A 13,609-nucleotide genomic window follows, 5' to 3' on the forward strand; every position below is an offset into this window, starting at 1 on the left:
AGAAGGTTGAGAGAGGATTTAATTGAGGTCGTTAAAATTATTAGGGGTATAGATAGAGTTGACATGAAGAGGCTTTTTCCTTTAAGAAAGAAGGAGATACAAATGAGAACGAGTTGAGAGTTAGTGGGCAAAAGTTTAGAGGAAACGAGGGGGGGGGGGGGACTTCTTTACTCAGAGAGTGATGGGTGTTTTGAACGAGCTTTCAGATGAAGTGGCAGAGATAGGACTGATATTAACATTTAAGGAAAAGTTGGATATGGACATGGACGGGAAAGGAATGGAAGGTTACAGGTTGAGTGTAGGTCAGTGGGGTTAGGTGGAAGAAAGTGTTTGGCATGGACTAGAAGGGCCAAATTGGCCTGTTTCTGTGCTACAATTGTTATGTGGTTATATGGTTGCCCATGGATCCTGCCTGATCCATTGAGTCCTTCCAACACCTCTTTGTTCACTCAAGGTTTCAGCGTCTGGTGTTTTATGTTTGCTTGTGTGGAACCTGGGTAAGATGGTGATTATTTTACTGAAAGAGTTCTCCAGAAGGTATGGACTAACAACCCAGAGTTCATATGCCAAAATCACAGGTGTGGAATTTTGAATTCATTTTAAAAAGCGGAATTTTTTTTAAAAATCACACCACAAAAGTATTTAATTGTTGCAAAAAGCCTATTTGGTTTGCACAAGGGAGGAGATTTAATCTAATAATCCAATGTGTAGCCCGAATTTCAAATTTCTGAGTTATTGTCAAGAGTATATCCTACTTCACACAACCCTGTACATCACACACTGCCCTGATATGCTGTTTCCTGTAGGGAGAGGCAGAATTACCACTTATTGGTGGAGAAAAAAATACTCTAAAGATAAATTTAAGCAAATAAAGATATTTAAACAAATGGATTGTGCAATGCAGAGAGAAACAGAAATCAATAAAGTGCAAAGTAAGAGTCCTTAAACGAGTCCCTGATTGAGTTTGTCATTGAGGAGTGGTGGGATGCCAGCTGTTTCTGAAACGTGGTGGTGGGAGTCTTGTGGCACCTAGACCTTTTTCCTGATTGAAGCAGTGAGAACAGAGCATGTGCTGGGTGGTGTTTTTCCTTCATGATTGTTGCTGCTCTCTGATGGCAGCGTTCTCTGTAGATGTTCTCAATGCTGGCGAGGGTTTTGCCTATGATGTCCCGGGCTGAGTCCACTTACTTTTGCAGGGCTTTCCACTCGGTTGTAGTGGTGGCTTCATAGCAGACCATGATGCATCATGTCAGCACACTTTCAACTACACATCTTTAGAAATTTGCCAGGGGTTTCCAATGTCATGCCAAACCTCCCCAATGCCATTACTGTGGGGAAAGATCCTTCGAGATCCTCCTGGAAAGATCCTTTGACAGAGTGACTCCCAAGAACTTATATTTGCTCATCCTGACCACCTCTGATCCCCCAGTGATCACTGGATTGTAATGGTTTTCCCTTCCTGAGGTCACCAATAAGCTTTTCAGTTTTGGTGAGATTGAGTGCAAGGTTGTTGTTGGTGCAGCACTCAGCGAAGTTTTCTGTCTCCCTCCTGCATGCTGACTCATCACTCCTTTTTGTACAACTCACTACTGTAGAATCTTCAGTGAATTTGTAAATGGTGTTGTCATACAGTCATGTATATAGCAAGTGGAGCAGGGGGCTAGGAACACAGCCCTTTGGTGATCCGATACGAATGGAGATTATGGATGCTCTTACCAATTTATATTTTATATATTATTTTATTTTTCACAGACTTACAAAATCCAATAAACAAAGTCATTCATGTACATAGGCATGCCCAAAGTCTGTATTTGTCCCAACTGCCCACTCCCACCTGCCACAGCGAATACATTCCAAAAACTTATCTCAATCCCACTCATCATGCGGCACACGACCCCTGTCAAGACCTGTAATGAAAAGAAATCACAATGGCAACACCATTCAAAGAAAGCACTACAAAGAAAAGAAAGAAACTCAAAAGAAAAAAGAAAACTAAGGATCTTCTTACCAATTCTCCCTGATTGTGGTCTGGAGGTGAGGAAATCCAGGATCCAATTACACAGTGGGATGCTGAATCCCAGGTCTTGGAGTTTACTGCTCATTTATAAGGGGATGACAGTGTTGAATGCCAAACTCTAGTCCATAAAGAGCATTCTGATGTATCATTTTTGCTGACCAGGTGTTCCAGAGCTTTGTGTAGAGCCGATAAGATGGCATCCAACATGGACCTGTTACTACAGTAGACAAATTAGAATGGATCCATGTTGCCACTCAGACAGGCTTCAATACCAGCCTATCAAAACATTTCATCAGTCCCCAATTTATTTGCCTGTTAAACAGCTGAGTTCGAGCCAATTGGGGTTGAAATTGATACCCAGGTTCAAATTATGAATAAATAAATAAAATCAAGTAAATTAATGTCCCAGCAGCAGATGCAAGGTGGGTAAGAGAACCTCTGAGCTTTCACTCCTAGAAATCTGAAACAAATACAGAAAATGCAAGCCGGGCAACATCTGTGAAGAGGAGAGCAAAGTTAACGTTTCAGGTTGTAGGGAACTTTCACAGCACGCGGTTTTGAAATGGATTTGCTGTTGCACAGAGATGTCAAGAAAATGCATTGATGAGGATGTTGATGAGGTGGTGAAAAGCTGGAACATATCTGTACTGACATTCAGATCTGAAAGTGGAAGGTAGAATTTCACTCTCCCTTTCTTCCCCCTGTCATTAAAAGCCTTTCTCATTCTGACTTCATCTGCATCTCCTCTTGTCCTGTCTTTTCACTCTTGTGGACTTCCTGGGACTATTTCCAAAGGTACCACACTCAAGTGACCATAGTTCACATAGGATCTCTGACACTGAGTGCTTTCTAGCCATTTGACAGCAAAGGAAATCACATCAACTCCTCTGTTATGAGTGAGGAAAGAGGTTTGGTAGGTCTCAAAGGCAAGGACTCAGAACAGTTTTGATGTAGGAAAGGATTTTATTGACAGAAGGCAACTGATGCAGAGCACACACACACACACACACACACACACACACACACAATGAATTGGTACATACAATGATCAGGGAAATGTCACGACGATGCCCCACCACCCCTCGACTCAGTGCAGGCACGGCTCTATGCTATAAGGGACACTAATTAAATGCTCCCAACCCTTTTAACAATGCACATCTTACCAACAGTTTCTCCAGCACCCTTCCACATTTCTAGGCCTGGAGTGAAGCAGGGTGGTCCCAAACTGGCAAAGAGTGAGAACAAAGAACACATGGCCCCTTTATAGTGCTGGAGGGACAACCCCACATCATTTACTGGGGCTCAATAGCTCAGTGGCAGGAGGGTTAATCTAATTACAACAGCCAATGGCCCAAGGCCAAGTACAGGCAGGCTGGAGAGTGGAGTCCAGGTAATTTACATATGGCCAACAGCAAGATGTGCACTAATGGGTGGGGCAGAACCAAACCTTGATTGGCAGCTGGTGTGTCCTCCGACTCGGTAGGGAGCAGTGTTGAAACATGACAGTCTTTCTCAATACACCCTCCCCCTACTGCCCCCTCCCCCCACTTCCTATCATCTGAAGATGTCTCGGGGCCTGCTAGTAGCTGCTCTGAATGTTTGATGTTCTCTTACCTTGGAATTGTGCATAGAATTTTATTTGGAAGCATAAAGGGTTTATATTAACTGGTTTTAAATGTACAGACTAATTATATTCAGACATGTCAAGCTTCAGACACTAAAATTTCAGATGGTTATTTGTAGACTGGAGATCTAATTATTGTTATTTCTTACACTATTTTTAATATTGGTCACATACTCCTTTACCTTGAATCCTCAATGGTAAACAAACACAGAGATAATTTGTGCTATCTTCAGTTGCTCAAGTCGACATCATTTACAGAAAACAGTCCCTCAGGGGTCTGCCCTCAGGGAAGAGGTATAAGTTCCATAAGACTTGTACCACCAGGTTCAGGAACAGTTGCTCCCCCTCCACCATCAGACTCCTCAACGATAAACTCAATCAGAGACTCATTTAAGGACTCTGACGATGTATACTATTTACAGTATTATTGAATATTTATTTTCTGTAATGCACATTCAGTATGTTTACATCTCTCCCTTGTGTATATGTACCTTTCCTTGAGTACAGTCTTTTGCACCACCGATCAATAGAAATTCTCCCTGATCCACAGGAAAAGGAATCTCAGGATTGTATGTGATGTCATGTGCTGTATGTACTCTGACAATTAATTTGAACTTTGAACTTTGAAATGAGTCTTGAGTAGGGTTCTCTCCCCCAACAGCTCTCCCCCCCCCCACCCACCCCCACCCCCCCCCCCCCAACACCACCACCACTGAAGCTGCTCGACCTATTTTGGAAGGAAATTAGTAACTGAAATAAAAACATAAAATGCCTCCCCCTACCTCCTCCAAGCCTTTTTTATCTGGCTCTCTTCTTTCTCACCAAAGCTGATGAATGGTTTTGGCTCGAATCATCGACTGTCTATTGCAGTGGTCTCCACCTTTTATGGTCTATGGCTCACCCGGCTTCCAGCTTAATATGCCATGACCCACCAGTGGCAATGACTGAGCAATATTTGTAAGCCAAAGGCAGCTCTGTAAAGGCACCTCAAACCCACCCTGACCTCAGTGGGTTGGGAAGTATGCATGGCCCACGTGGAAACATGCCTGTGGCCAACCATACACACTGCTCTATAGTCTTCCACTGATGTCACTTGACCCACTGAGACCCTCCAACATTTTGTGTGTTGCTCTATGTTTCAACTGGCCACTTTTGCCTCAAACAGGAAAAGCTGACAGATGTCCCTCCGCCGCTCCCATCCCTGTCCCTACCCTATTTGCATGGTTTTTCTTTTTTAAACCAGGAGAGAGAAAGAGAGGGGGGGGGGCCTTGGGATCAGAGAGACTGGTATGTCAAAGGGCCGCTCCCTATCTCTTTTCATCACAGAGGGCATCACTCCACTCCTCTGCATCTGTGAAGCCCCAACTTGCTTTTCATGTTCCACGTCTTCCATTGAACATTTTTCTTTCACTGACATCTTCAGTCATTAAACCTTATTTTACGACTCAGGCACTTAGTGTACAGATTGGAAAAGCCACCCACGCTTGCCTCATTAAAAATGTGGCAAAGAGTTGATGTGAAATTTCAGCTACCCCGCAGTATTTACTGATCAGTGTGTCTTTGCCTCATTTTTCTGTCAGGTTGCTCTTTGTTTTACCTTGATCTGGGCCGATAATTGAAATGCTACTCCTCAATTTCTTTGCATATCCCTCATTCTCCTAAATTAATTTCAACCCTTCCTGGCCTGTTCTCCAGTGGCCATCTTCCATTCTCTTATTTTACATACTAATCTCTCTCATTGACACAGCAAACATCCTTCGATTGTACTCTCCACAGTTAATTAGCAAGCTTGGTTAAAGCTCACATTTCTAATACATTTCTCATCACTTTTTAAAGAAGTTTTAATGTGAATTTCTGACCAGCCAATGGCACTTCCACCAGTAGCTTTCTGCAAGATTTAGGAGGTCAGATGGTGCTGAAAGATCCACCACATTCTGGTTTTCCACAGTAAAGAATCAGGAAAAATTGTGGCTGAGAGAGACGATTTGCCTTCTCACCATCGTCGTCAGAAAGGAGAGTGTTTTGAAGTTCAAGTTTATTCTCATTTGATTGCACAAATTTTTGGGAGTCACACTAATGCCATGCTGAAGAAAGCACTGACAGTGGAAACACTGGCAAATTTCCACAGATGTGTGGTGGAAGTGAGTTGACTAACTGCATCATGGTCCGGCAGGCAGACATCAATACCCCTGAGCGTAAAGCCCCGCAAAATGCTCCCCACCATCAAGAACATCTCCAGGAAATACCGCCATCGGAGAGCAGCAGCAATCATCAAGGATCCACATCACCCAGCACACGCTCTGTTCTTGCTGCTACTCTCAGGAAAGAGGTATCTGTGCCACAGGACTCGCACCACCAAGTTCAGGAACAGCTGCTATCCCTCCACCATCAGACTCCTCAGTGTCAAACTCAATCAGAAGTGAAGCACAAAATCTGCAGACACTGTGGTTGACTCATTTAAGGAATCTTCTACACTTTATTGATTTTTTAAAAAATTTTCTCTGTATTGCAGTTTGTTTACATTTCTTTATATGTTTACATTTCTTTATTTGCTTACATGTGTACATTGTGTGAATTATTTTTTGCTCTTCCTATAAGTGGTAATTCTGCCTGGCTCAATGGAAAAAAGAAACTCAGGATTATATGTGATGTCATATATAAACTCTGACAATAAATCTGAAATCTAATCTAAATGTAACCCGATGATACAATGTCCTCCATTCCTTGGTGCAAAAAGATGCAAACATACCTGGAGACGTAACACACATACAGACAAGCAATACATATACTATATATGATAGTATACTATATATCTATCTATATATTTAAATAAATCTCAGAGTCTCAGTGGATTTGTAGTAGTTCATCAGTCGTTCACTGCCTATGGGAAGAAGCTGTTACTCAGTCAAGTGATTCTGGTTATGATTCTTCTGTATCTTACTGTGCTGTGCATTGACCTCTGATCAAATGCTGTACAGCAAACGCATCACACTATCATCCAGCTGTCCAGGACACTCTTGATAGAGCTCATGTAGACAGTTGGCAGGATCCTGGTCAATAGCCTTGCCTGCCTCAGTCTTCTCAGGAACAGAAGTTGCTGTTGTACCTTCCTGAGAAGTGAGGAAATGTTGTATATCCGTGATAGGTCCCTTCTGAAGTGGATTCTGAAAGACTTGCTGTTCTCTACTCTCTCCAGTACTGAGTTATTAATCTTCCCCAGCTGACTGGACCTCACCATGCCACTGGATCTGGGAGGGGATGTCGAGAGGATGGGTCTGGACCTGTGCAACCCCTACTCACCTAAATCCATTCATGCCCACTCATCTTTTTGTTTGAAATGAGGAACAATTCTTCTTCCAGGCTTATTAAGGACTATACCCACAATACCTTTTCTGATTCATTGCCAACTTCCTTAGTGTCTCATACTGCAACCATCTCAAAGTCCCCCCGACTCAAAAATTCACACAATACATCATTGTCACCTCCCTTTCTAGAACTCTCTGTCTATATCTCAGGACATGGATGACCAAATACTTCCTGTAACCCAGATTCAACCTCTGGTGATGTTCTTGTGAAGCTTTCCCCCTTGTTCTCCAGCTTCCTGCCACATCCCAAAGACAATCATTGTGTGTGTGTGTGTGTGTGTGTGTGTGTGTGTGTGTGTGTGTGTGTGTGTGTGTGTGTGTGTGTGTGTGTGTGTGTGTGTGTGTGTGTGTGTGTGTGTGTGTGTGTGTGTGTGTGATAGAATCTGGATAGAGTTAATGGGAGTTTGTAGTGCTTTTAAGGCAGATCTTGGATGAATCAAAGCTGTTACAAGGCCTAGCTCTGCTAACCTTGCCTTTTACAAGACATGTTCCAATCCAAGCAGCATCCTGGTAAATCTCCTCTGCACCCTCTTCATAGCTTCCATATCCTTCCTATAATGAGGTGAACCAGAACCGAACACAATACTCTAGGTGTGGTCTCACCAGAGAATTAGCAGGGATACAGTGCAAGATACAGATAAATAGACACTTGCCTAGAACAAAGGGTATGGGGAATAGAGGGTGTGGAGCTGAGTCCACGGCAAGGTTAAGTCTTGTTGAATGGTAGAGCAGCCTCAACAGGCCAGATGGCCTACCCCTGCTCCTATATTCTCTAATTTGTCTTTATGTTAAGAGCAGGAATTGAGGCTGAGGGTATTACTTTCGAACCAGCTGACATGGACTTGAGGTGCAGCAACGCTGGAGATGTTATCACTAAAATTCCCTTCTTTCCTCCTTCAGTTGGCTACACAATGAATGATCTGATCTTTGAATGGCAAGAGAATGGGCCAGTGCAGGTTGCGGAAGGACTTACTTTGCCACAGTTTCTGCTTAAAGAGGAGAAAGATTTACGATACTGCACAAAGCATTATAATACAGGTAAGTTCATTACCTCGCTATGTACATATCTTCAAAACAAGGGTTGTGTCAAGAAATATAGAGAGCATAGGAAATTGTCAAAATTAGGTCAATCAGGATGTCAGGGTAAGGCTGCTTGGTCCATTCCTTGTTACTTTAGTTTCCCAGACAATATTCCTCCTTCATAAATCAATTAATATCCATATAAAATGTGATTGTAAAGCATTAAGGTGGATGTCAGTACAATTTGACATAAATGTAAGGAAATAGAAAGGGCTTGAATTATGTAAAAAGGTCAAGATGGTTTTAATATCCCGTAAGCCTCAAGCTAGTTGAACTGATTAAGATGAATAAGAGATCAGTTACAATCCAGAGATAATGAAATGGTTTGAAAATTCGGGTCCCATAATGCAAGTTGTTTTCTAAAAAGCAAATTAGGAGGGAAAAAGGCTATTCAGGATTCCTGAGTATGCGGTGGTGTGGTGGAGTGTAACACAAAAGTTTGCAGATGCTGTGATTGAAGTCAAAACAGACAGAAATGCTGGAGGAACTCAACCATTGTCCGAGTGTCACTAGGAGGTAAAGACATATGTAACTGACAATTTAAGACGTTTAAAGACCTATATTACCGACGTTTTGGGCCTGAGCCTTTCTTCAAGATCAAAACAAAAAACAGGAAGCCATGAAGACTGAAGAATGGTAGGGAGAGGGGTCCAGATCAACAACCAAATGGTGTTGCAGATGTACCCCACTTTACAAAGGCAGAGCATTCCTGAGGAACAGTTTGCTAACTGAAAATTCGTAATTAGAAGACTACTATTGGAGGCAATTTTCGTTAAAGCAAAAACCCATTATAATTTCTTCATTAAAGCAAACACACGTTTTTTTTTGTTAAAGTGAATTTTCATTAAAAGTGAGTATTGGTAAAGTGGAGTTTACCTGTAATTTGATATGATAAGAGGAAAGGTGAGAATTGATTTTGGCTTTGTGAAAGGAGACAGAGGGAACAGGGAAGAGAGAGAGAAAGAGACAGAGACAGAGACAGACATACAGAGAAAGAGGCCAAGGTAGAGTTAGAGCTAGGGGAAAGGCAACAGGGAAGAAGAAGGAGGGGGGGTGGATTTAATAGAAACCAAAGAAGTTGATGTTAAAGCCATCTGGTTGGAGGGTGCCAAGATGGAAGATGAGGCATTGTTCCCCTAATTCATAGGTAGTACCAATCTGGCAGTGCAAGAGATCATGGACAGACATGTCATCAAGGGAATGGGATGGAGAATTGAAATGGGTGACCAATGGGAGATCCCCGCGATTGTGATGGACAGAGCAGAGTATTCTGTCAGCGAGTTGACTTAAGGCAAGATATAGTATAAATTACCCCACCATCCCGCTGTATAAATAAGGAACTGTAGCGACTACTTTGGTAGAGCTACTAAAGCAATACACATACACTGGGTTAGTCAATACAAGACAGTTTTATTTGGGCTTTACAAGCTTATTTTATATCTCTCCCCTATGGGAGAGATCACTAGGTGTGACATCACTAGGTGTTTGCCACCGATTCGGGGGGCTGGCAGGTTTAAATTAAACACAGTGGGGGCCTTGCACCTTGTAGCTGGAGGCACAGCAAACCAACATGCCGTTACTCGACGCACAGCACCGCATGCGTGCAGTCCATTAACCAGGTGGATACTGTTAGGTAAAAACATCATGAGCTGGGAATGTAGAAGGAGTCACCCAGTGCTGGGCCGTAACAAGATGCAGTTGTGACCTTGTACTCTCAAGATAAGAGTGGGGATGACAAATTAATGTGCAGGAAACTAGCAGAGAAGGATAGCAACAGTTTATTCATTGGACAATGTCATGGTATGATAATTTACTAAGTACGTATCCTAAGGTATATAAAAAACACCACTTGCTGATAACGGCAGAATGCGCCTTCTCCAACTAACACTGTTAGTTGCAAGTGTTACAATCTGACAATAAAGAACAAAGAACCTTGATTTCGACTCAGTCTGGTGTTTGACTCACTCATTCATGAACAAAGCAGACCTAACAGTACCCAGCGGTCCGGCCTACAGCTCTACATGCCCGCAGGAGATCCACGCCAGTGATGATTTGTGATACCGCGCTGTGTGCCCACTCAGCCTGCTACACGGCCGCATCACCAACCCCTCCCCCCCAACCAGAATCATCGACCCAAACCAATATTCTGGCTGCATGCACCTTAGGCGGGCGCTCTCGTCACCCAGGCTGAGGGCAATGAATGGGTGAAGTAGGATCCACATGGGCAGGCTTAGGTCTGTCCACATTGAACAGTTGTGAATGGCCCCCAATTTCCAAAGTATATACAACCCTGTCCTTCTTAATTATGTTGAAAGAGCCCTGGTACGGCCATTACAATGGTGCTCCTGGGACCTGTCAATGTACAAAAATAAAGTCAACATCAGTGGTGGGGGGGGCACATGCTGTTTAGAGGTTCCATGCCAGTTGTTTGCTAACTACAACACCACGTCGAAGCTGCTGAGGGACATCCAGGTTAGAGTTGGATGAGAAATGAATATCCCCTGGAACTGAAACGGCCGTACCATAAACCATCTCTGCAGATGATGCAGGCAAATCTTCCTTGGGAGCAGTGCACACTCCCAGTAGAACCCATGATAACTCATTGACCCAATTGGGACCGGTGAATCAGACCTTTGTGTGCGGAATTGAGTTGAGTTGGCCGTTGGACTGCGGGTGGTACGCTGTAGTGTGATGCAGAAGTGTGCCACGAAAGCCTGAAGAGCAGTCCATAATGCAGAGGAGAATTGAGCTCCGCGATCTGAAGTGATATGTGTTGGGACACCAAATCTAGCGATCCAATTGACAATGAATGCTCTGGCTAATGTCTCATTGTCACTGGATGGCCTCTGGCCAGTGCGTAAAATAGTCTACGGCTGTTAGAATGTATCTCTTGTCTTGAGATCCCAGCAATGGTCCAACCAGGTCCACATGCACAAGTTCAAAGTGCCGGTGAACCGCCGTGAAAGGTTGTAGAGGCGCCTTGCTGTGTTGCTGAACTTTTGAAGTCTGGCGGGAGGTACATGTCGAAGCCCACTGAGCAACATCTTTCTTGACTCCATGCCATACATATTTTTTCCAGATGAGCTTGATGGTTATTCTGATGGATGGATGAGACAAGTTGTGAACTTGGTCAAAAAGGTGTTGTCTCCAAGATGCCAGAATCACTGGTCTAGGGTAGCCCAAAGACACGTCACAATTTCAAAGTACATCTAGTCGTTGTGCTACCCGTGGTATGTCCAGGTTCGTAATGGCAATACCATATGCCTGAACATCGGGGTCCATGGCCTGTGCACTGGCCAATTTAGGAATTATCAATGCCACCCTGAATATGATATACTGTCGGTCTTGATAGCATTTCAGCGACAAGATTGTTTTTACTTGAGACATTGTGCACATCCATCATGAATTCAGAAATGTATGACAAGAAACGCTGCTGCCTGGCCAACCATGGGTCCGTTATTTTGTTGAAGGCAAAAACCAGCAGCTTATGGTTCGCAAAAGCAGCAAAATGCCAACCCTCCAAAACATATCTGAAGTGTTGTGTGGCTCAATAAAATGCCAACAATTCCCAATCAAATGCACTGTATTTTGTTTCCGATAGCTAAAGAAAGCCAGGGGTTGGCAACGGCCATTGACTGACTGCTGAAGAACTGCACCCATGGCCATATCCAAGGCGTCAGTGGTATGTGCCAGGGAAGTGCTGGAATTAGGATGCGCGATCATCACTGCATTGGCGAAAGCATCTTTGGCAGTTGTGAATGCAAGCTCTGCCTCTGTTATCTAGTTAACCTCCCTGTGCTTCGCGGTGAGGAGCTGAAACAGTGGTCGAAGCATGTCAACAGCTGCGAGAATGAACCAGTGATAGAAGTTTATCAGGCCCAAGAATTTATGCAGTCCCTTAACCGTGGTAGGCTTCGGAAAAGCACAGACTACGTCTACCTTGCCGGATAAGGGAAAGACACATTGGCCATGATCCTGTGTCCCAGGAAGTCAATGGTAGACTTGCCATTTGCTAGAGTTGATGATAAGTCCGAATTCCTCCAGGCGGTGTAAGTGTAGGTTGTGATCCTGTTTGGTCTGACTGGTGATGTCATCTAAGTACAAGTAAGCAAACTCTAAATCCCTGCCCAAAGTGTCCAAAAGCCACTGGAAGGTTTGAGCGGCGTTCTTTAAACCAAATGGCATCCTAAGGAATTCAAAAACCTGAAAGGAGCAATAATTACTGTTTTAGGATTGTCATCCTTATGGACTGGGATTTGATGGTATCCCTTGAAAAGATCAACTTTGGAGAAAACACGGCAATTGTGCAGATGGGATCGGGTATCCGTCAGGTGTAGTTATATCACCGCAGGGTCTCCATCCACCTGTTTTCTTGTGTACCATGTGTAATGATGATGCCCAAGGACTGTTGGAGCGCCAAACGATACCCACTTCCTCCATTGCAGTAAACTCTCTCTTTGCCTGCCGCAGTTATCAGGTGGAAGACGACGAGCCCTGACATAAATCGACGGGTCTGAAGTGGATGTTTTGGAGGTATTGAAATTAAGAGAGAAAATACCGGGAGATTCGCTGTGCAGGGCAGCATAGGCGTCTTTGTGCAGGGTGTGCACCCCGAGTTGGGAAACTCTCCCTTTGCTGCATTCCAACGGGTACATTTGAAAAGTGGTGGCATTAACTAATTTCCTCCGCTTCACGTCGACCAGCAAGTCATGGGATCTCAAAACACATGCACCCAAAATGGGCTGTGTGATGGAAGCCAAAATGCAATCCTAATGGAAAGTCGCACCTCCTATCCCAAATGTGATGCATTGTGTTCCAAAGCTGGGAATGGAAGATCCATTTGCTGCTTGTTTGTTTATGTGTCTTCTCAAAATAGGTTAGTGGGAGCAAGCTGACCTCAGCACCCGTGTCTACGAGAAACTTTTGTTTACCAGTGTCATCTTGAAGATACAGGAGGCCAGTACTTGTGCCAACTGCCGAGGTCACTACCAGCAGCCGGCTTTGTTGTTTCCCGCCTTTTACCTGTGGTTGCTACATGGTGGGATGCATCTACGGGCATTTTTTTCCCCCAACGGCGATGGTAAAAATGCCATTCTCATTGCCTGTCATTATGTTCCTCCTTTTTTGTTTGAACTGCGGACACAGGAGGTTCTTGGGGCACGGGAGATGTATCTACTGTGAATACAAGCTGTATGTGAGCAGATTCTTGTGTTGGTGTACGGTAAAGTCTGTCAGCCTCCTGCGCCACGTCATAGGGATGGCAGAAATCCATGTTAGCAATTGGTATTGAGACATAACCTGGGAGTTTGAACAGGAATAGAGTCTCAAAAAGCAAGCAATGAGAATGACCTTTCGTTAACGCGACCATCTCATTCATTAGATCGGATGCATTCCTGTCACCCAGCCCTTCCATATTCAAAAGCCACATGCCTGGTCAAATCCAGCGTGTTCAGGAGAAATTGGCAGAACCTAGTTTACTGGTTGTCTGCCAGGGGATTGGCAATAAATTCACTCACTTTAGCT

At 43.9% G+C, this 13,609-nt stretch overlaps 1 protein-coding gene across 1 annotated transcript in view; it reads left to right on the top strand.

The window, feature by feature from the left end:
- The window catches only part of glra3 (glycine receptor, alpha 3), a 189,633-nt gene that overhangs the window by 140,988 nt on the left and 35,036 nt on the right, over window positions 1–13,609 (top strand). Inside the window, exon 6 of the mRNA XM_069940928.1 lies at window positions 7,907–8,044. Coding sequence (XP_069797029.1) covers window positions 7,907–8,044 — 138 coding nt within the window. The remainder of the gene's footprint in view (window positions 1–7,906; window positions 8,045–13,609) is intronic.

This window comes from Narcine bancroftii, chromosome 1 (assembly GCF_036971445.1).
Source record: "Narcine bancroftii isolate sNarBan1 chromosome 1, sNarBan1.hap1, whole genome shotgun sequence".
Classification (NCBI taxonomy): Eukaryota; Metazoa; Chordata; class Chondrichthyes; order Torpediniformes; family Narcinidae; genus Narcine; species Narcine bancroftii.